Source organism: Ascidiella aspersa, chromosome 3 (genome assembly GCF_963924565.1).
Source record: "Ascidiella aspersa chromosome 3, kaAscAspe10.2, whole genome shotgun sequence".
Lineage (NCBI taxonomy): Eukaryota > Metazoa > Chordata > Ascidiacea > Phlebobranchia > Ascidiidae > Ascidiella > Ascidiella aspersa.
In genome coordinates this window covers 7059064-7081419 of record NC_139449.1, presented here as the reverse complement: position 1 = coordinate 7081419, position 22356 = coordinate 7059064, and the positions used below count along the sequence as shown (strand labels likewise).

The 22356-nt window shown below is 37.1% G+C and overlaps 1 protein-coding gene across 1 annotated transcript; it reads left to right on the top strand.

Annotated features, from left to right (window-relative positions):
• Positions 1-18261: 18261 nt before the first annotated feature.
• Positions 18262-20702, top strand: LOC146158979 (uncharacterized). Its single transcript, XM_083384488.1, has 3 exons — positions 18262-18750; positions 18935-19027; positions 19723-20702. The coding sequence occupies exons 1-3, from the start codon at positions 18621-18623 to the stop codon at positions 20151-20153; spliced, it is 654 nt and encodes a 217-aa protein (XP_083240614.1). The 5' UTR covers positions 18262-18620; the 3' UTR covers positions 20154-20702.
• Positions 20703-22356: the final 1654 nt, after the last annotated feature.

The following is a 22356-nucleotide window of genomic DNA, read 5'->3' as shown; positions in this document are numbered from 1 at the left end:
TAAAGCGTAAGTAGTAATAATCAAGTAAGTATACTTAGAAACAAGTCTTTCATCACTAAATATACACGTAAAGCTTAAACAGAGTGCGTTATAGATTTTCAGCTTTACTATTTTAAGACAAAACAAGTAGAAAACTGCGAAATTTTCGACACAAAACATAACAGTTATATAAAAGAACAAGGTTCAATTACAGCAAATACAATTAATAACAAAAAATATCACATTTAAAGTTCCCAATTCAACAATTGCTATCACCGCCGTAAGTTGTTCGCCACAACTTTACGTTAATAATATGTAGGCAAAATATTTATTTCGCGACGTTCCGTATATATATTTCACTATAACAAAAAATGTCACATTGAAAGTTTTTAATTCAACAATTAACAATGTATATGCCGCCGTTCATTTTTCGCCGCAACTTCGCGCTAAACAAATTTTTGGTTCAAACGGTTCCGTATATATATTCTACTTTATATCGACACCGCCATGTTACAACCCTAATTCCACGTCACAATGACGTCACGCTCCTTAAAGTTTAGTGCCAGTGGCGCAATTAATGGAAGCGTGCCAGCCAGCCGCAAATAACACGTGCGTGACGCGTTTATAGTTCACGTTGCAAAGGCTGTGTATAAGACTGGAGCGTTTCTGTTTACCAGTAATGCTTGGTAATGGTTCCTTGCGTGACAAAGTTGCTTAGATTGAAAGGTCGCCATTCTGTTGCGAGAATTTGAGAAACTTTATGGCGTTTTGTTCTAACAGAAACGCGAACGACGACTTAATGACAAACGATTTGCTAAACTGTTTATTGATTTATGCTTTCGCATTGTGATTTATCGATGTAAATACGCTAAGAATTTGCCTTCCTTTTTAATGGCGTTCAATAACACGGTATTTACTGAGATAAAATCAGAAATCTTACGGTATTTCGAGAGAAATGGTCTTTAAACGTACAAGTATATATGTCGCCTCTGACTATATATATAGGCTCTCTATCTATTATTTCTCGTCGTTCCACTGTGTAATTTATTATCGCGTAATAATAACAACAAACAAAATTCTATAAATCGCTTACGCCAACTAACGATATGCGAATCCATGGGTTGTAGTTCTTGAAATATTTTATACATTTTGCTGCTATTAAATTTGCGGTAAAAACGTAGAAACCACTAACTTTGTAAAAACTCAAAACTACAAAACGTTAAGTCGTTCGCAACCCGTAAATCAGTTCATCTTTAAATCTGTCAATTTAACCTCTCGCAGAAGCCAATCTGAAACTTAGAGACCAATTGATAAAATAGTCAGTGACAACTTTCACATTTGTATAGATTGTCAATAACAATATTTTGAAAAAGGTGGTTAGTTTTTCGTATTGGAAACGAAATTGCCACGTTCTCAAAGACATTTGCAAACTTTATGGCGAGCAACGTTTGGCAAAAACAACCCAGAGAGTCGCTTATTCGAATATACGTATTTTAAGGTCTAAATACGCTATTCAGAAACTAAAACAATATAGAGATCTAGAAACGTTTGACGCTCTCTACAGTACAATATAAGTTAAAAAATTCTGACATTAACTCCGCTGAACACAGCTGTGATTTTCAGGGCTAACGCTCAATCCTGCCACGCGGGCGTCAAAAACATTTAACCAACAACTTTTTATACAAGTTTCGACTTTTTATCAGCGGTAAGAGTCAAGGCACCAACCGGAGTATATTATGTGAACTATACAAAATAAATGCACAAAGAGTGTGGAAAATATATTTTATGATGTTTATTGTCCAACCATTTTCTTCCTTTAAAAATACGCTCTCTTTCGTTGTCGGCCCAAGACTTAGACAACTAGATATTTCGAAATTTTTCAATTCAATGAATTAAAACAAAATGCGGCTTATTCAAATGAAATTGGTGAATTGTCTGTGTGCCATAATGTTAGTTTTAATCTAATTTGTGTTTTACCAAAAATAAAAAATGCTCCTTTTCCAACGGCATTTATAGTCTCCAGCCGAAATAAATAATTTAATTTACACACTAATTTCTTTACACTCTGATAAGTATAGTATACTGCTAACACTTATAATAAATGCTAATTCATATTTATCATTCACATTCTTATGAGAATAAATCATTTGAACTAAATTGATTCTAAAATGATAGAATGTAATTTTAGTTTTAATTCTGTTTTTCAAAAATTCGGTAATTCTAATTTAAATCTAATTTGAGAAAACTATAATGACCTAATTCTAATCTAATTTGGAAAAACTGAATCTACTTTTATTTCTAGTCTAATTTTTAAAAGTCAAAATAAGTCTAGAAGCCTGGTATAACTGTAGCTCGGGAACCATATTTGAGAGTCGCCGATGGACACTAGCAAAGAATGTGTCGCAAAACTTTTTGTTGGCTGTCGGTGCCATTTTGCTCAATATTACGGCAAAAAGCCACGCGTTACCCAGAAAAAAAGGCTGTCACTTCTTTCAAAGTTCACGTTTTTCCTCAAATGCCACTGAAGGCGGCTCCATTTGTTACGTTCAAATCGCAAATCTACTGAAAAGAAACACACAAAGTCAATAGCCTAGGAATAATTTATTATCTCTATCCACCGAATTTTTACCAAACAGTCGTGTACGAAAAATTCGTTTTAATCTATCCAATATAAAACCGTCTCTAGAGTCTTTTTATAATATCCGATTTGCAACGCCAAGAAAAGTTTTCGAGATAAAAACCAGGTTCAGCAAAATGCAAATATATATATATTTTTTTCGGATTCGCTTTTTTGTTTGTGCTATGAGCCAGTGTTGTTACGACTTAAGTCAGTGACTTTGCTAACGGTTCAGTATTGTTTCGCAAGTTGCATACAAGTATACACAAAAGCAAAAAGCAAATATCGAAAACTCGTCCAATTATGAGCAATAATTTAACCTACAAAGCAACAAAAACATATCACAATTGATCGAATTACCTTAGAAATAAATAGCTCAATTTTATCAAAAATTGTTAAATCTAGGTGCCTAATTTCAGCTCAAGTCATTTGACTTAATGATTGAAGTCCAATCCAAGTTATTTGTCCAAAAGACTTGAGTCAAGTCAATTCATTTTATAAAACGACTTAAGTCAAGTCAAGGTGTTTTAAAACAGTGACTTAAGTGCACTTAAGCAAAGTTGTTGACTCAAGTTATTACAACACTGCTAATAAGCGAAACAAAAGTTTCACCATAGCGTATGGTAACCCCCTAACTCTACTCTACCCAGTCTTGTAAGTTGTATGCAAAAAAGAAAGTTTTAGCTTTTCACGATTGACAGTCTATCTAAATGCGTTAAAAGTCGGCAGACAACTTATAACCCCGGTAATAAAATAAATTTAGCATAAACATTAAATGTGTTGGTACATGTGTGCATTATGCAGAACCACTATATAGCAGACGCACCCCCATTTAAATGTTATATGTACCTGAAAGATGCCCAGTTTATTTTAAAGTTTAACAAGTATTGTTGTAGTATTAAACGTTATTTCCTAATTTCTAGAAATATTTTTTACCACCTCTCCAACGTTCTGACTTAAAACAGATAAACAATCGCTATAAATTCTAATATATAGTAGATTTTCAACATTTTTATGAAGTACGAAGCATATTCTAAACTTTACCTAAACTACAACCAGTTAAAAAGATCTTTATCGCATTGATATTGGTCTGACTCACAAAATACAGCGTTACACTAATAAGCTAAGTGGCATGTAATTTTGCTATTTTTATTTCATGGTGACTAAAGTAAGGCCTAAACTATTCTCATTTCAACCTATATCGTTTTGCCCTATCAAGCTGTATGCCTACCTCTTAAATGTTTATGTTGTAACCTTCTGAAGGCAACAAGTTCACTCAATATTTACAAGAACCAAGCATAGGAAATCAATGTTAAATTGAAACGGGTAATTTCTTTATTTTGGGTCCAATTGCGGTTCTCATTTGGCGTAGCAGGAAAAAAAGAAGCGCCTTCGCTGAACGTCGAAGCTTCGTGACTCAATTTATCCGGCCATAGTATCTTTTATGACGTCATAATGATTTCGTGCGAACGACGCAAAAACGTTTTCTTGCGCAGGAAATTGAATCAAATGCCTTCACTTGTATCTTTAAAACAATTCCTTCATAAATATCTTCCAATCCACTATCATGTTATCATTACCTTTGCAAAGACACAAATAAAACACAAGCCAAGCTTAGGTTTAACTTATAATATGTATAAGGCAATTGAAAAAGTGACAATCGGTTCAAAATTTCATATTTGATACCTGGGAAAATTTGTCAATGTTGTTTAACAACACAACAATAAAAATGTTCGAGTTTCTTGATTCGTAAAATGTGTAGTTCAAATCCTGTCGAACATAGCTCAAAGATAAAATTACATTTTAGAACGTCATACAGGGTTGATTCATCGTCATCACGTAAAACTTTCTTTTTAGCAAAGTTATTCTCACTCATAGAAATTTAGGGATTCGAAAAACAAATGCGTTAGTCAGTGTTTCCACTTCTTCGTTTTTGTCAACAAAACAACAGGGGTGAAAGTAGAAAAAGCTTTTACCCGAACGCATAAAACTTTTCATATGATGACGTCACAAAGTTACGTCATAACGGGATATTCAAAACAAGTAATCTCGGGAAGTCTTAGGTAATCGTTCGATCTTCTTTGTTTTTGTTTTTAGCATACATTCGATTAAACTTCATGCATTGGTTTACAACTCTAGTGACATCTAGCGGGAGATATTTTAAAAATTAGTAGTAAAATTAAAAAACTATAACCGTCGTTTGAATTAGAATGAATTTGGCCTACCGTGCTAGTTATCTGAATAGACTGTTTCGCTCGGTCTAATTAGTATACAACAGCTTTTTGTTTTTCTGAACAATCGGCTAAAACAAATAACAAGTCATTCGTTAAACCAAGGTATTTGGCAGCTTCAAAGCCTTACCCGCAATACATTTTGTTTAAACTAACTTCGGTGTACAAATACGCTAAAGATAACAATGGCTAAAAACGGCCGTTACTATATATTAAATGTAAAAAAAACTACAATAACTTTTGGGTAAAAAAATAAATAGTAGTTGTCCCTCTTTCAAAAATGGGTGATATTTTTGCTTATTTAATGTGGCTGGCAGGTATACAGTGGCTGGTAGTCCTTTGTAGTGTTCTAATGATTTAATTTAACCTTACTGTTTTTAAACTATTGGCATGACTTAAGTAGTTGGAAAAAATGACTTGACTTAGACTTAAGTCTTTGTGTCAAATAACTTTAGTTAAAAGTTTGTGTTATCATAAAAAAAGAAACAATTTGTTGCTATATGTTGCGTAGGCCTATTGTTTTTCATAGTTAATTAATTGCTCTTATCATCGAACGACTTTCTAACTAATTTAATAGCTTAACGTTTTCAATTTAATCCCGATGACATGACTGGAAGTTGACTTGCTGTTACGATCTCATTGGAACATGTTAACGTGGGCAAACGAAAAATTTGGTAGTAGCAGTGTCTACTTCTTCTTGGTCAACACCGACAGTGCGACCACGGCGTCTGGTGGTCTTGTGCTGTCGAGCACGCGCAGGCCCCAGTAGTGGCGGAGACCGCGATGGGCGCGAATCTTTTTCACTCTTTCGATGTCCTCAGTTTGTTGTCCAGCTAGTTGGAGAGCACCTGGCCGAACTTGTTGTCGCGGGCGTCCTTCTGCCTGTTCAAGAACCAATTGGGAATCTTGTACTGGCACGGATTCTGCATAATCGTGATCACGCGGTCGATTTCGTCGTCGTTCAACTCGCTGGCGCATTCCGTTAGGACTGGGACTTAACTTGTTGTCGGGAGCAAACGAAAAATGTCGTAGTAGCAGTGTCTACTTCTTCTTGGTCAACACCGAAAGTGCAACCACGGCGTATGGTGGTCTTGGTGTGCTGTCGAGCACCTGGCTGAACTTGTTGTCGCGGGCGTCCTTCTGCCTGTTCAGAAACCAATCGGGAATCTTGTACTGGCACGGATTCTGCATAATCGTGATCACGCGGTCGATTTCGTCGTCGTTCAACTCGCTGGCGCATTCCGTTAGGACTGGGACTTAACTTGTTGTCGGGAGCAAACGAAAAATGTCGTAGTAGCAGTGTCTACTTCTTCTTGGTCAACACCGAAAGTGCAACCACGGCGTATGGTGGTCTTGGTGTGCTGTCGAGCACCTGGCTGAACTTGTTGTCGCGGGCGTCCTTCTGCCTGTTCAGAAACCAATCGGGAATCTTGTACTGGCGCGGATTCTGCATAATCGTGATCACGCGGTCGATTTCGTCGTCGTTCAACTCGCTAGCGCATTCCGTTAGGACTGGGACTTAACTTGTTGACGTGAGCGAACGACTTGACTTCAGAAAGCTCAAATTTATTTTCCATCACATTAGTATAGATTGGCTACCAAAACGAAGATAAAACGTTTGATATACGACCATTCTACTTGTAAAGCGCGTGATCCTGATAACTTTTTTTTACTAACTAAAATATTGTAAAGAAAGTAAGTGTAAAGTAAAGGGTGAAAGTGAAAAGGCGGAGGGCGGGCTCGAGTTATAACTGCGCATCGGCAGAAGAACATTTTCGCCTTTTTGGTTGTGGTGTATGTAATAATATTGTGTCAGTATTAGGTAATAGTTTTAGTTTATACTGCCCTCAAAAAATCGGTGTTACCCGGGGAAAAAATGAAAGGACACAAACCCTACAGTGATCCTCATAACGATTCTATAATCTTAATAAATAACATTTTACTGGAACGAAATGTTCCATACTTTTCAGTGTAAAAAAAGTTTTATTATTCACGCTTATAACAATTCTGCAATACCAAAGTATTTAGGACACCAGGTAGCGATAGCGAGCCTTCGTTGCTTTACACCAGACCAGTGTTTCTTAACCTTTTTAGCGATTGTACCCTTTTCAGTGGAATTTTTTCGTATCTCCCTGTATACAAAGGTCGACGGAAATAAATAAAATTGTTATAATAGGAACTGAAATCAATGTATTTATAACTTACGTGTTGAATGCTTGCATTAAGTACAGTCTTGTAAGTTCAACAATATTTACAACACACAAACAATCATTCCATTTAATAATGGCTTTTTGTTGTTGCTTTTCGTAAATTACGCATTCTTCACGAATGTGCCTAAATAGCGCACACTTTAATACTGCATGTCGTACCCCCTGCTTTGGTGCTTCGTACCACCAAGGGGTGCACGGCCCCTGGTTAATAACCCCTGCCATAGACACTTGACGACTTTGGTAATAAGCCAGAGGTTGTCAACAAAAAGCGTCGTGAACGACTTAAAAAATATTCTTGATCCTTATTTTTGGTCGCAATGCTTTCTTATGCGGTTAGTTCGTTTCTACGTTTTGCAGAAAACAAGTTGGCCATAATTTACTGTTAACTTACCATATTGTTTACGGCGTGTTTGGAATATTTAATATGTTCAAAATGAAATTCAGCAAAACATTTATAGATAATAAACCACAATATATGGAACAAAAAAATAAATTTGAAAGCTTGATTTCTCTTTTTAAGGTACAGATTTAGAAATTCTCTTTTCAAGTCAAGTTTCCGTGCAAAACGGAGATTAAGCTTTCGTGGGATTCAAAAAAGAAAAAGTGGGAAACTGTTATACTACGTCCGAACAATTAAACATGTTTTAACAAACAGAACGTGTCCAGCCTCCCGTAGACCAGCCGGCAAGATCGCCTATACGAGTCGTTTTAGAAGTGCGAAGAATGTTCTGGAAGCCAGACAACCACGTTTAAACATTGCGAAACTTAGTCAAACAGTTACGTCACCGCCAAATATTTGTCTGTCTCAACGACAAACCCCGGGAAAGTCCCTAAAGGTACCGCCGTTGTATGTCGAAATGTTGAGAATACCTTTCAGGCATGGGCGATTTGTAAAAACATTTTTCGGGTTTACGTCATTGTTAAGCTATTGGAACTTTGCTCCGGCAAACATTTTTACAAGGCGTAATAAGAACATCAAAGCCCATACAGAATATGTATCATTTTGAACGTTTCGAATAACTCTTTATTCATTTTCAACTTAAAAGGCCTTTGCTGTCTGTTAGCGACCTGGCAATTTTGTTAGGTGTAATTGTGACCTAAGTGGTGTAATTTCTTATTCAGCAAATTAATTCAGCCTCTTAATTGGTTTTCGTGTGGTAAACAAAGCCCTTTGCTTAATACTGTAACAATTTTGTGTGTTTGATAAAATTATCAACTATTTTTCTCGCGTGATTCCAAATTGCAAATGTTTACTAACATGCAATCTGAATCAGAAGAGTGAATTTCGCTGCGTATTATTATTTCGCTAATGTTTTTTTTACGTTTGTATAAGTAGGCAATTGAGGTTATAAAAAAAACGTCAAAGCAAAATGCAATTAGGTTAGAAACAATGTTATGACCTAATTTCTTTTCAATGTTATTGCCTAATTTAAAATCTCTAATCTCGTGAAAGTTATTTTGGCCGATTATTCGATTTGGTAAATTGCGTCAGGTGTCGGCTTTAAAAGGTTTTAAACCTCAAATCAATAAGAAAATTAAAAGATTCCTGCCTTTTCGCAAGCGATCAGAAAAAAATGTTTTGCGTAAGCCTCTTTAAATGACTTTTTAAAGGAACAGAACAACATTGTAAAGCTTTATTACCGTTTAACAAAATTAAGCTGAACTGTCGATTTCAAATAGGCCATTGGTTAATCGAATGAAAAAGAACATTTTGTTTGCGTTTTGCTTAAAACGCTCATAAGTGACAAATCCGCTTTAGAGTTGCGGGCTTTTATCCAATTATATTGTCGGTACGTTAGGCTTTTCACTCTAAGTTTGATTGAATTATCGCCAACCCCATCTTATATTTGAATTAATAATTCAAAGGTACTAATAGGCATTTCGTAACGGATATTTTCGATTCTCCGGTCAAGTCGGCTATTTTCGTGCTCCTCTACTCACAATGATTTATTAAAGTTGATTCGAGATTGTCAAAAATTTACATAATCTGATAAATTTTTATTGACTTATATTATAGCTATTAATACTTTAATCCAGTGGTCGGCAAACTGTGGGCGCGACACAGCCATTTTTAGTGGGCCCCGAGTTAGTTATTATTGTTCCAGTTTTATCAGGTGTAATTATAGACAGCGTAATAGCCGTACATTATTATATACTTTATTATAAAAGTTGGTGTGGCTGAGATTTTTTTATGTTGGTAATTGTTGCATTACATTACAGGGTCAATATGCCAAACACGCAAACTATACTTTTAGAGAAGTTTACCGATTTAAATGCAAATTTTTTGGCGCTTTTTATGAACTTTTATCCGTTTTAAAAGGCTCTATGCATGTTACATTATGCTGTGCAGTGTAAATGATAAATTTTTACAGTTTGCTTTCCGTTAATTTTAAGTATAAATGATTTGAACTAGAGCAATATTCGAATCTCTTCTATGCGCGTTCACGTTAAGTTTTTCCTATTTCAAACAAATAAACCAAATTATTTTCTCGCTTTGCGCGATTTGACTGCGATTTAGCTGCTTTTGTCCACGAGTTTGTTTTAAAACATCATGTTTTTTTTAATAATTGTTTTGTTACGTCACATTATGGTGTACTTTTTGACGTCATTCTAAACATTTGAATGCCCCCAAACAAAATCCGGTTATCTTAATGCTTCCATGTTAGTGAGCCTCTAATAGCTTTTAAAAGAGTATTTTGGCTGCGACAAAAAATGTTTGCTGATCACTGCTAAGATCCATTCCAGTTTACCAGGTGAACTTAAATGAGAGAATTTAAAATTAGCCTAACTTATATTTAGCCAACAATTGGTTTCGCGCGGGTTCAATTGCGGTAATAAATGGGTAATTAAGCTGATTGAATCTGTTTCGTGAAAATTATTAACGGAATTACCTTGGTTAAATCTACAACATTCGCACGTAAATTAGGGTTGCCTGGTAAACACCCCACCACTTTCCAGACTCAATTTAAATGCTGCATTGAAGGAATCTGAAACCTATTGTCTGAAATCTAAGCACGTAACACTTTTTTAGGACAGTTAACGAAGCTTTCCAAGAGCAATACTGGCAGTTCAATTTGTGCTGATTTAACTGGTTATAGTTATTCTGCATAGCTATCCAGAAAAAAAACAATATGTCTTTATATAGTGCAGGGGTGTCTAATACGCGGCACGCGTGCCAAATGTGACACGCGATCTAATAAAAAATGGCACCCAAGCCCCCCCAAAATACTTCATTTGTTAGTCAGCCAATTGTCAAAATATATTAAATTTGTTATACATCCAATTGCATTTCACATAATTATATAGCTTGGTGTGAAGAAACAAGCAAACGTCAGCTCACCGACGGACACTTATAGATGCAGTAATGCGCATTGCTATTAGCCTACGCAGCTTAAATGTCGGTTTTGGCAGACCAAGTAAAAGGTTAAACTTTGGCACGGGAAGAAGTTATAAGATAAAACTTAGCACGCCGTCATGTTTGAGTTGGACACCCCTGATATAGTGCCACCTGCTAACTATATCCAGAAAGTTAGTTCTTGCTGAATTTAAATCCTACTGCTTTAACTATATAGCCACTAGGAAGGTGATCAAACTCAGCAATTTTGATCTTGAAACGAAGACTTATTGAAAAACATACCTTAGCATTTTAAGATAACCACATTTCTTCAGTGAAGCTAATTATGATGTCATAATCTAGAAAAATTACCTTGAAATGTTATAATTTCACCTGTTTCGCTTGCTTTAGAATGGTAATGTTGTCATTTGGTATCTGATCTGATTGCGATACTTTTTATCCAAAATATCGAGTATTGGTATCGGAATAAAATGACAAGTATCGGACATCCCTACTAGCCACCGTACACTCGTGTTTAGAGTTATTTCACAGGTGCGCAGGGCCCAACAGCAATGCCGTGTTTTTGTTAAACACCCTTAGCTATTTTTCTTCGCCAAAAACACATCAGGACCCGTTTTCCTAATCAGTGGGGAATTTATCGATTAGTTGAAATGGGCCTCGAAAACAAGTTTGCCGCATGACACGGAGAGATCGAATTGCCACCTCCGGCCTGTAATTGAGCCACCGCCGCTTCAAGAAAAACACCGATTTGCGTGGTTTAACTTGTCTGCCTTGCCAAAACATGCCTGGGCTTGCCCGCTCCAGCACGTGTGACTTGCACGTTTACTGGTGATATACAAAAAAGTAAAGAAAGCTTGAAGCGCCGTTTTGCAAATCGCACATCCATTTTCAATCAAAATTGCTGATTTTCGCTCGTTTGTATAACAAGGTACTAGCATTTCGTTAAACTGTTACTTAAGTGTAGAATTTTTTCTCCTTTACGTTATAAAAAACAAACTTTAAACTTTTTTTATTTAAAGCGCCGTATTACAAATCAAACATCCATTTTCAATCAACCTCGCTGATTTTCGCTCGTTATAACAAGGAATCCACATTTCGTTAAAATGTCACTTAGGAGTAGAATTTTGTTATTTTGTACGTTATAGAAAACAAACTTTAGGCATTTTTTATATAAAGCGCCGTATTACAAACCGAACATCCATTTTCAATCAAAATTGCTGAATTTCGCTCGTTTGTATAACAAGGAATCCGCATTTCGTAAAAATGTCACTTAGGAGTAGAATTTTTTTCTTCTTTGCGTCATATAGAAAACAAACTTCAGGCATTTTTTTATTTATAGCGCCATATTAGAAATCGAACCATTTTCAATCAAACTTGTTGAACAGAAATCATTTCGTTAAAATGTCACTTAAGGGTAGATTTCTGTTCTTCTTTTTGTAAAGGAACAAACTTTAAGCATTACATTATTTTTTGTTCATGGGGAAATCAATAAATTATATTATTAGGTACGGTTGCAATTAGATTAAAAACAGCTCAAGAAAAATTCGTAGGTTTATTGGATTTAAAATAAACTTGGCGAAAATCGTGAATGCAGCACAAACTCTGCACAATTAGCCCGCAAAACAAACTTTAAAGTTTAAACTATACAATTCGACAGTTTAATTACGTTTGATTTTACAATTCGTGAATGCAACAAAAACGCTGCACAATTATCTCGCAATGCATCGAGCAAGATGCAAAACACACAATAGGTCACATGACGTCACTGGCATTGACATGCAAGCGACCAAGCCCCCGCGGGAATTCCCCGGCAATCCCGAGTGAGTTCCCCATAAAGAAACGCCGACCGCCGTGATTTCAAGCACCACCCACGGGGGAATACCCGGTCGGTAAACAAATTTACCTGCTCCGGAAATAATTAAACCCGGTGAACTTAGCACCTGTCGCTGCTGAAAGATTAAAGACAATCTAGAGCAGTTCCTCTTAAACTTGGGAGCGAGAACCCATGGAGGAAAAGGCGTGAAAATTTCGCAATTAAGTGGGGCGCAAATGCCTTATACCTAAAAAAATATAATTTACTAATTACAAGGTTTTCTTTTTTAACTAGTTTTCGGTTGCGTTGCATGGTTTGGACAAATTTTCGAAAAACTGATTTGGGAAGTTTCATGATATATTAGACAAAAAATATCAGCCCGCTTCTTCAAATATTGGATCATTGGATCATATCATCAAGGTGATTTTAAAAAAAATGTAAAACATTGACCCACATCTGTAGGGAATTTTAGTTTAGCTAGAAGACATGGGTCAAGCGAAACGACACGTACAATGAAACATAGAGGATTTCGCTTGTCCCAGTAAAAAATTAACAAAGACCACAATTTCTTACACAAATTCTAAATCCCCCCCCCCCCCTCAAACCTCAAAACTCCCCAATAATTTTTGTGAATAAAAGAGCTTGCCGTAATGCGTTCCAAGGCTCCGCTAAAGCCGGATATTGTTTCAATGAGAACCAATCGTTTTATCGATTGTTGTACAATTTGCGTTTCAAGACAGTACATTTGATCACGGCTGCGAATCCTTTATTTAGCCTTGCAAGGCTGCGTGATCAACAGTGTTCCTGGAACAGGTTTAATGTGAAAAATACAAAAACAAAAATGCATTTATCACACGAGAGGAGAATTGCTAGTCGAAACCGTGAATTGGTAGTGTTTAATTTTTTGTAGAATACCTACTGGTACAACTTGTCTTATGCTGTTAAAAACAATCAACGAATTCCAACTCAAATATATAAAAACTGTAAATTTTTCGTTTTATCTTGAAATAAAATAGCATGAAAATGAACATGGGTAATTAATCGATGTATAATTTAACCTTCAGTCTATGGAACCACGAAGTTGGACTTATATTAATGTCACCCATTTAGGCCGTATGAAAATTTTAGTTTAGGCATGCCGGTATGTTGAATAGTTTTGTTACAATTGTAAACTGGGTTGTTGAACACGTCGATCACAAACACTACATCAAACGCCAAATTTTAATAACATAAACGTCAAATTAAGTAATCGACAACTCAGCAGTGGAGAATGATGTTTTTTCTATCTTTATTTGTTTGAGGGTAAAATAACCTAAAATATGTAATAAATCTGGCGATGGTTAACGTGTGGTAAATGTAAAATTCACAAAAGTTAAAATATAGGTTGTTTATTGGTGCGACCTACCAAGCTGATAGGCCGCTAGTCATTAAACTAAGAAAATAAAGTTAAAGTTACTCCACTCTGCTTTAAAAAGTTCCACTGGTTAGCTTCAGCCAAGTGGGCCAAAATCGTTATCCTAGCTGTCTTAGCTGCCAACCAGACCCAAGCAATCAAAATAAAGTCGATACCAGTCCAGCTATGCATCACGTATAGCCTTGCGTACGTGGCTGATGCCATGCAACTTTGAACGGAAGAACCCAAATGACGTGTAACATACAGACACGCGAGTTGTGAGAACATCGAATTTCGCCCACAATCGCGTTACAACCTGACCTCTTATTAAGAGCAAGTTTGGCGGCCAATGGCACATTGTACACAATAAATATGCTGATGAAGGTAAAGTTGTTTAGATCACTGAACCTGCAACCGGCAACATAAAAAACAAACTGATTTAAAAGTTTTAAATATATTTTAAAGTTCAAAACAACATTTCATTCGCCTAAGTCAGGGGTTCTTAAACTGGGGTCCATGAACCCCTTGGGGGTCCATGAACTAGTTTTAGGGTGTCCATGAAGGTATAATTGAAATATCAGTGTTTATTTAAGAAGTAATCAATTTATTAAAGAAATCAATTTAATTAACAATAAAACGGTTTTGCACTGAATGTATTTAAACTCCATTTCACTTTCACAATTTTGGACCAAAATCAGCAAATTTATGAAGTCTATTTGTACTGTGACCGTATTTTATGACGTCATTTTTTAATTTTTTTTTGCCCACAGTGGTCCACGCGAGATGAAAGAAAATTTTAGGGGTCCGCGGTAAAAAAAGTTCAAGAACCCCTGGCCTAAGTACACTATGCACGGATGTGTAATGCAACTTGATAATTAATCTCAAAGCCAAAAATGTCGAGTAAACCGACGTTACCTTGATATAGGCGTTTCGATACGTACTTGTATCATCATCACTTGAAGTATAAGAAAGAAGATACGTTCGTATCGAAACGTCTTTATCAAAATAATGTCGGTTCACTCGACATTTTGTGGTTTGAGATTCATTGCCAAGCTTATACGTTTCATATAGTTTGGAAATAAAAGTACACATCTGTAAAACTTTAACGAAATGTTTTTCTTTTTCAGCAACCAAATATCATATTTCACAAATGAGAATGCTAAAAAAGTATACCGGTGATTTAAAAAAGTATACCGGTGATTAAATTTATAGTCGCATAATGATAGGGAGTTTACAAGAATATAGTCCGTTAGGATCGATAAATTCGGCCGAGCAATATTCTAGCTGTCACTTAAACTTTTGCTCCATCATCCTTACTATACAACGCGTCATCTTTACTGTTTAAGATATCTGCGGGTGAACATTTGCCGAGCTATATCGGTCATGTGCATAAATATCAATAAAACCGTATCGATTAGCTGCAACGCCTTTATAGTTCAATCTACAACATCATGGAGCAGGTATGCTTTAACAGAAACCAATGCTGTTATTGCACAATGCAGGGAAAATCATATGTTATAAAATGAATAACCATATTCATACCATGGAAATTTGTTAGACTATCAGTACGGCTTACTCTAGTTAGGTCAACAACCCCCGAATTCCGAGTTTCCTTTTGTAATTAAAGGCCGGTCAAGTTGATTTCAAATTTGCCATGAGTTTTTTCGCCGTCAGTCCAGGGTCGTCAATTAAATCGGCATATCGGCTTTGGCGCTTGTAATGAGTCGGCGAGATATCACGCAGTGTCTATCGCATCCATGCTGTGCGACGGCACAATAGACTTCTGGCGACTTATTTCCCATTGCGTCAGTCTTCGCTCCACATCTAAACGTGACTTGCCGCTCGCGCAATTCAATAGACACCAAGTTTTTGACACAACACGCCGAACAAAACAACGAGCCGCTCTGATTGGCTGACGGAAGCCGAGCCCACGTTCGCCGCGCCAATCACAGGCCGAGATAACGCGAGGGAGCGAACAGCCTCGAAGTTCAACGAAGGAACGTGATAGCGTCGGCGTTTCAAGCACCGGCGAGCTCCTTTTTTTCTTTTTTTGCGCCGCCCGGCGAGGAAGTATAAAACATGAGCGCTGAGCAGACGTTGCATCAGACTGACTTCGACACTCGTAGAATGATGTGTCTCTTATTATTGTTTCAGCGCTTTAAATAATTTGGCTTAGAGATTGTTTGATTGTAACGTGTTTGGGCTAATCTTATAATAGACAAATGTAACGAGTATTTTTGTGATGTTGGGTTAGAAAGGCCATAAGATACAAAATATGACAGTTTATATCTTATAACTCTCAAATCAGGGTAAAAGTTCTCGAATATTTTTCGAAACTGCACGCAACTTTCAGAAAAATTGCGCAAGACATTGTTTTAGCTTTTTGGCTATGAAAGAAAAAGCGCTATAGATACGAGGATTGTGTAGTAAAGCAATGTTGCGTCACACGAAATTGCGCAACCCGACACGCGAGATGGTAGACAGTATTGCGTCAGATGGCCGTTACATTAGAAGCTATTCGCTCATTAGTGCGGTGAAACAGATTTTTTATGTCTGTATCAATTAAAAGCATCGACGCGTGCTCTGCGAGTGTTCGATAACCAGCCGAGTGTTTTAGACTGCCCTGTGTATTTCGCACAGATTAGAACGTCTCGCTTGCTCCACGCCTCTAAGACTCTTATTGCCGCAACTCCGTGACGTCATTGTTTTACCGGCGCAGCTTTATTTTACATTGGAGCGATTTTTAAACCGATCGATTTCAGGCACTGTTGCGCAACAGTCGAATGGCTAAAAAGGATTGGATATTTGTGGAAAAAAGAAAAAGTGTAGCTATTGCGCAACACAGGACCAAATTTCAGTAAAACGTTGGATTTATATTCTATTGGTTGGATGTTGTGGATCGCCTTAAAAGAACTATTAAATGCATTTTCAGGAACTCCATGCTTAGTCTCGATTGGGAAAAAGATCCGATATTTAAAATGTTGCTAAGTTTAAAATTCGTGGACGTTACTTTGCTATCAAACTTAAGCAATGCTCTTAAATCGCTTTTAGACTTTATATACAGTACAGTGCTAATAAGCTGTGGATAATTACTGCTTAAGGATTAATTTTAGCATTTTTTTCGTTTAATCTGTCGATACTGCACTTCCCCGTTTGATAATAGCAGTTGTATTTTTCAATTTCTGTTGTTTACTTTTTTTGGTTTATTTAAATAAAATTTACCTTGCGATTCTAGTGGTGCGCTTTTTAACATTAGCTAACAGGTTATAATTTCATTCTTCGAAAGTAGATAATCGAAATAAAAAAAGTTCTCGACTCTTAAAAGGTTAAAAACGACTTTTTCGAAACGATCGGTTTCTCCTGTTTTTTGTTGGTATAGGGATTTGCGCGACGTAAAACGCAAGTGGGTTTCACGCGTTGAAGCAGCTTGCGTGTGTGTTTAAGCAGGTAAACGCTTGCGAGGAAAAAAACAGCACGGCCGACCTGTCGAGCGCGCGCGTCGCCATTGTCTTAAGCTCTCGAGTACCTTGTTACGTCACAGAGAAAACCGTGAAATGTGGGACGCGGCGTATCGGACGCAGTCTGCAATGTAAACATTCGACCGGGTCGCGCCCGCGACGCGATTTGCAGGCAACCTAGTTCGCCCCTGCTGTGACGTCACAATGCAACGGACCGCGGCGACGGCGGGGAGAATTTTGAGCGAGCGCTGTCGACGCGATGCGCTCCAATTTCCGTTTGTCATGAATCGAGGTTATTTGCAAGGTTCTTGGTTATTTGCAAGGCTTTGATATTCTTATTACGCCTTGCTACAACCTCCAACCATTATGCTCCAAAATGTTTTGTTTTTGTTTATAACAATACGTTGAAATTAGTTTTTCGACAAAAAACTGAAAATAGTAAAGACATGTTCGTTGCACGGTAATGAATTTTTCCAAGTGACATTTTTCGTGTGATAATTGACGGCAAAGCGGTTAAAGTAAAAGCTTTCATTTTTGTGTGGTGGAGATTGCAATGTTTTTTCCTTTTTTTAAATTTCGCGAAAAAATATAGTATTTCAATTGCAAAATTGCACAAACTGCGTGAAAAAACGATAAATCGCAAAATAGCCAGGTGCAAGCTTTTTTCTCGATCCAAACGAAAATACAAGCTATAAAAGATCTTAAAACGACCCGGTGTAAATTATTTAACGAGACTTACGCCCCCGTGCGGTAAAAAAGAAGGAGAAAATCGTCCTGCTCTCAACCTAACCCCAAGTCGTCAAGCCCAGGCCGAACTCGACTGAACTGGCAAACGACCTCCAAGACGACAATTTACGACCTTGAGAGCGGCGACCTCGCTTCGCTTTCATGCATGTCAAGTCAGCAGAGACTTTGCGCTGAACTGTCAATGTTTCAGAAGCTGGGCGACGATTTGCGCTGACCTGTTAATGCAGGCAGAGGCGGTTCGACCGGGTGCGCCACTGCAGGGCTTTCTGATTTAAGAGCTTTCCTGGTATAGCGCTCATTTAAGGGCGGCTCTTTTTTCGTCAAGGGTTTCATGTTTCAATCAGCGTTTTAATTGTTATTGAACTTATTTGACTGACTTCAGTGTAATGCGCAAAATAGTTCAAAATAGTCCTATTTTAGTCAAAAATCACAAGAAATTAACCTAAAATACTTATACTTCCAGTTTCATGTCCATGATTTTTTGTGGTTTCCTGGTATAGCACTAATTTAAGGGCGGCTCTTTTTTTGGCTGAGGTTCGAAATCGATCTTATGCAAAAGTAATTGGTCTTTTGCGAACAAATTCATCTACTTCTGCGCGTTACGAACAAATTCATAAAAGCGGATGCGGCTAAGTTAGACTGTTGTCTATTAATCATTCTGCGTTATGTACAAGACAGAAAACTGATTGCCATTTTCTGTCGGTTTCTTTATGTGTAATTGTAAACAAACCTCTGTAATACGTCTAATCATATGTCTATTTATGTTTTTCAGCTTGATTAATATCACTTTCTAAGCTTTACGAATAGAAACTGCAACATGCACACCAAACCTGTCAACGCCAAAGCTTTCAAGCAGCAGTCCAACGTCGTCGACAATAAATCGCCCAAGATTGACAAATTGTCCGTCCTGAATCGGAAAATGGTCGAGGAAGATTTTCCAAGCGACGGTAAGAACCTAAATCAAATATTTGTTGTAAACGGACTTAATTTCTTTCACACAATCCTGAATGAGAAATGATAAAACGTTTGCTGAAACGATTTTCTCTTTGTTTTAGTTGTATATTTTTCTGACAATCCGTTCCATTTTTTGCTTTTACTTTTCGAATCTTAAATGTTTTTTCTCTTTCCCAGAATCTTGGTGGGCCGAAGAGGTGATAAAAAGGGAGATTCCCCATGCTGAGGCGCTGGAAAAGCAACTTCAGCAAACTTTACATTCATCGCCAGGTAATTATGATAATAATATAAAATATAATTATTGTCATAAACAGAATGCATGAAACATATGACGTTACCCGTTGTCACAAATTGTATGAAAGTGTCTGGAATAATTTTCCCAAATTACTTGTGAACTGGTACCTAATCGTTTTCCTCAATTGTAAAGTCTTATTACCAGTACCTTGTGAATTGTGAAGGGTAGTTGCGGACAGTTGCTAGCCCAGAGCTCAATGCTTGTAAAATTAAGTGTCAGTCGCCTTCTTTCAACCAACCAAGCAAACGTGTTTAACGTCCCATTAGTGTCTGGAGAGCTTACTTTCCTGTAGAAGCTGTATTGGCCGTTTTGTTAAACTTAAGCGGCTTAGTGTTTATTACTGGAAAGCAGGTTTACATGAGGACATCTTTCAGCTATTTCAATTAAGTCAACGCAGTTTTAAAGTTGACAATTAATACGGTTCGCCAAACATATAAAGTTGAAATTGTAAAACACCTTTTGCAAAGCTGATAATTAAACTAAAACTAACGAAAATCGATTCCCAATTGAGTTTGATAATAATACTTTGCGCAGAATCGAATTGCCAAAGTTTTACAAAGTAACAAAAAGCCACGGATTGAAAGTTTTAGGAAGTCTACGCACCTTATATAGTCTCGTATGAATATCAAACCTAATAAATTTTTTAAACTTAAATTTTTTCCGTTTCCAGACTTGTTCATCACCCACTGTCCGGAGCTCACACAGCGCTTGGCAAATGAGATCACTCGCAGTTCCCGCCAAGAACCGGGCGGCGTCAAGTCGTGTCGCCTCCTGCTGAACATCATTCCAAAGGTCGAGCAGATCCCGGAACAACCCCATAATGACGTCACAAACGACAGCGCGCGTCTCTTCGTCGGCAGTGTGACGCGAAGCGACGAAGTTCCAACCTTCGAGATCTACGTTTACCTCTTTCCCTGCACCTCTGCGTTGTCATGGCTACAGGCCTACGTGACGTCACTGTCGTCGGCCAAGGCGCGCCCGACCAGCCGGGGTCGGCCCAAGGTCGTGAGCCTGGCCAAGGACTTCGTGATCGTGAAACGAAAGCTCTTTCGCTCACGAAGCGCCAACGCAAAGATCGTGAGAACCTCGTCGTTCAACTGAAGCAAGAAAAAAGTCTCACGCGCACAGTTTCATATTTTTTCGTGTTTCACCTGCTTCAAGTTTTTCACCCTCAAGTTATCACGTGCTTTACATTTTTTCACTCCCGAAGATTTTCATGTGATTTAACCCTGCATTTCAAGTGCATTAAATTCTTTCACCCCCCAAGTTTTCACGTGAATACATTTTTTCACCCCTAGTTTTTACGTGATTAAACCCTGCTGTTCACTGCATTAAATTTTTTTCACCCCAAGTTTTCACGTGATTAAACCCCGCACGGTTTTCACCCCTCACAAATAAACGCCGCAGTCTAACACGGTTTTCGTTGGTTAGGATTGCGACGATGTAATATATATTGGTTCTCCTGTTTTTTCGCTTTATCTTGTCACCCAGTGGTCGCTTTATCTTGTCACCCAGTGGTGTTCGGCACGTTTTTTTCTTTTAACCGTTGCAGTCACGTTTCGTTTTTTCAAGTTATTCTTATATTTTATCTTTAGAGCACACTTTTCCTTTTATGTGTGTTTCGCCCCTTTCCAATTAAATACTGCCGATGAAAAAGTTTTTTGTGATCATGACGAGTTATTTAAAGGAAAAGGTTAAAAAATAGCATCTGAACATGTAGCGAAGAGGGATTTGTAGTTGGTGGTAAGTAGGCGCTGACCCTGTATACGAGAGTCGACGGCTGCCTTAGTCCCTTACAAGTTCTTAATCTGACTCCATAGGAGCAGGCCGCTAAAATACCTGTCCTTAACTTCTTGAACTCTCCAGGCAAAGACACTTCACTCATTAGATGTTGCCCGTCGAGTATATTAACAAATCTCAGAAGTACATACGATAAAACGGAGCGGTGATTCAAGCCGCTAATCAGTAAGACGTATATCATAAAATGGATGCAAAACGCTGAAAGCCCACTGTTCGGCGTTAGTAACGCGTCAGTGAACAACGGTCACGTGTATAGTGACGTCAAATTAGGCAATATCGAGTAATATTGCATGTTAAATGCTACAAACAGATTAAAAGAAAAAATAAATTTAATAAACCTTGAAAAAAAAAACATTTTGATAACTTTTTAGGAATCTTTCAAAATGGAAAAAAAAATAAATTTACGAAACCTAGAAAAACAATCAAAACATATTGGATAACTTTTTAAGAATCTTTCAAAACAGAAAAATTAAAAAAAAGTAAATTTAATAAACCTTGGAAAAATTACAACATTTTTTAAAACATTTTATGAATCTTCCAAAATGGGCTAAAAGTTTATTTTTACGTGCAATAGGCCAAGGTCTTCGGACATTGCTGTCAGTACACGACAGGCTACAAAAAACGACAAAAGTTGGCATTTCGATTTGGAGAAACACGGTTTTCGGAAAGCATTGGTGGTATTACACCCAAGGCACTTACTTATTGAGTTTTAGCATTCGAAAAGAATGAAAAACCGCTTGCCTTTCACGAAAAAAGACTCCTGGAAAATCTGAGTATCAAGCATAAATCAATAAGCGCTTTCAGTCTATTTATTCAAGGTTGAATTAATGCCTTTGAGGTGTGACACTCAATATTTTGTAGACGTAAAGTTATTTGGAAACCACGAAATAAACGTGCGGAAATTAAAATAAATGTTTACCGTAGTCAAATGAGACAAGACAATTTCGTTACTGTAAAGCAGTATAGTCTCCCAATAATCATGTGTTATGTAGCACGCTTATAAATATATATCAAGCTAATTTTGAACAGTAACTCAACTTAACTTAAACGTACAATAAATTTCATGTAATGTGCTTATGATTTATTCGTTTTTAAGTTGAAACAGTTATCAAATTATGTTTTTTCTTGTAGCCTACCCCTTTAACGGTAAGTACTTTTTGTCCAAGTGATTTTCACGAATATTATTTGTCGGATTATCCACTCTAACAAAACTATGAAAAATAAGCGTGACTTTGTATTTTGTCTCTCCGCGCAAATCTAAATTGCAATCAGAGCAATTTCAAATGTCGAAGAGCGGCAAAAAAACTTCTTAAGCTGCTTCGTAGTGCCAGTGTAAAAAAAATGGTATTTACGGAAAATGAAAACAGTTAAAAGTTGCAGAAGATTTAATTAAAACAGTATTTTAAACAAAGCATCACATAACGTAAATGTATTATAAGCTTTAAAGGTTTCAGTTTGTAATGTCAAACATAATTTTTACATCTAGTGTTGTTTATTTTTTAGT

What these genes read in the sequence shown, in the direction of transcription:
- LOC146158979 (XM_083384488.1), top strand. Translation starts at nt 18,621, where the DNA reads ATGCACACCAAACCTGTCAACGCCAAAGCTTTCAAGCAGCAGTCCAAC. An exon ending in GGAAGATTTTCCAAGCGACG is followed by an intron (nt 18,751 to 18,934) that starts GTAAGAACCTAA and finishes TCTCTTTCCCAG; the next exon opens with AATCTTGGTGGGCCGAAGAG. An exon ending in AACTTTACATTCATCGCCAG is followed by an intron (nt 19,028 to 19,722) that starts GTAATTATGATA and finishes TTCCGTTTCCAG; the next exon opens with ACTTGTTCATCACCCACTGT.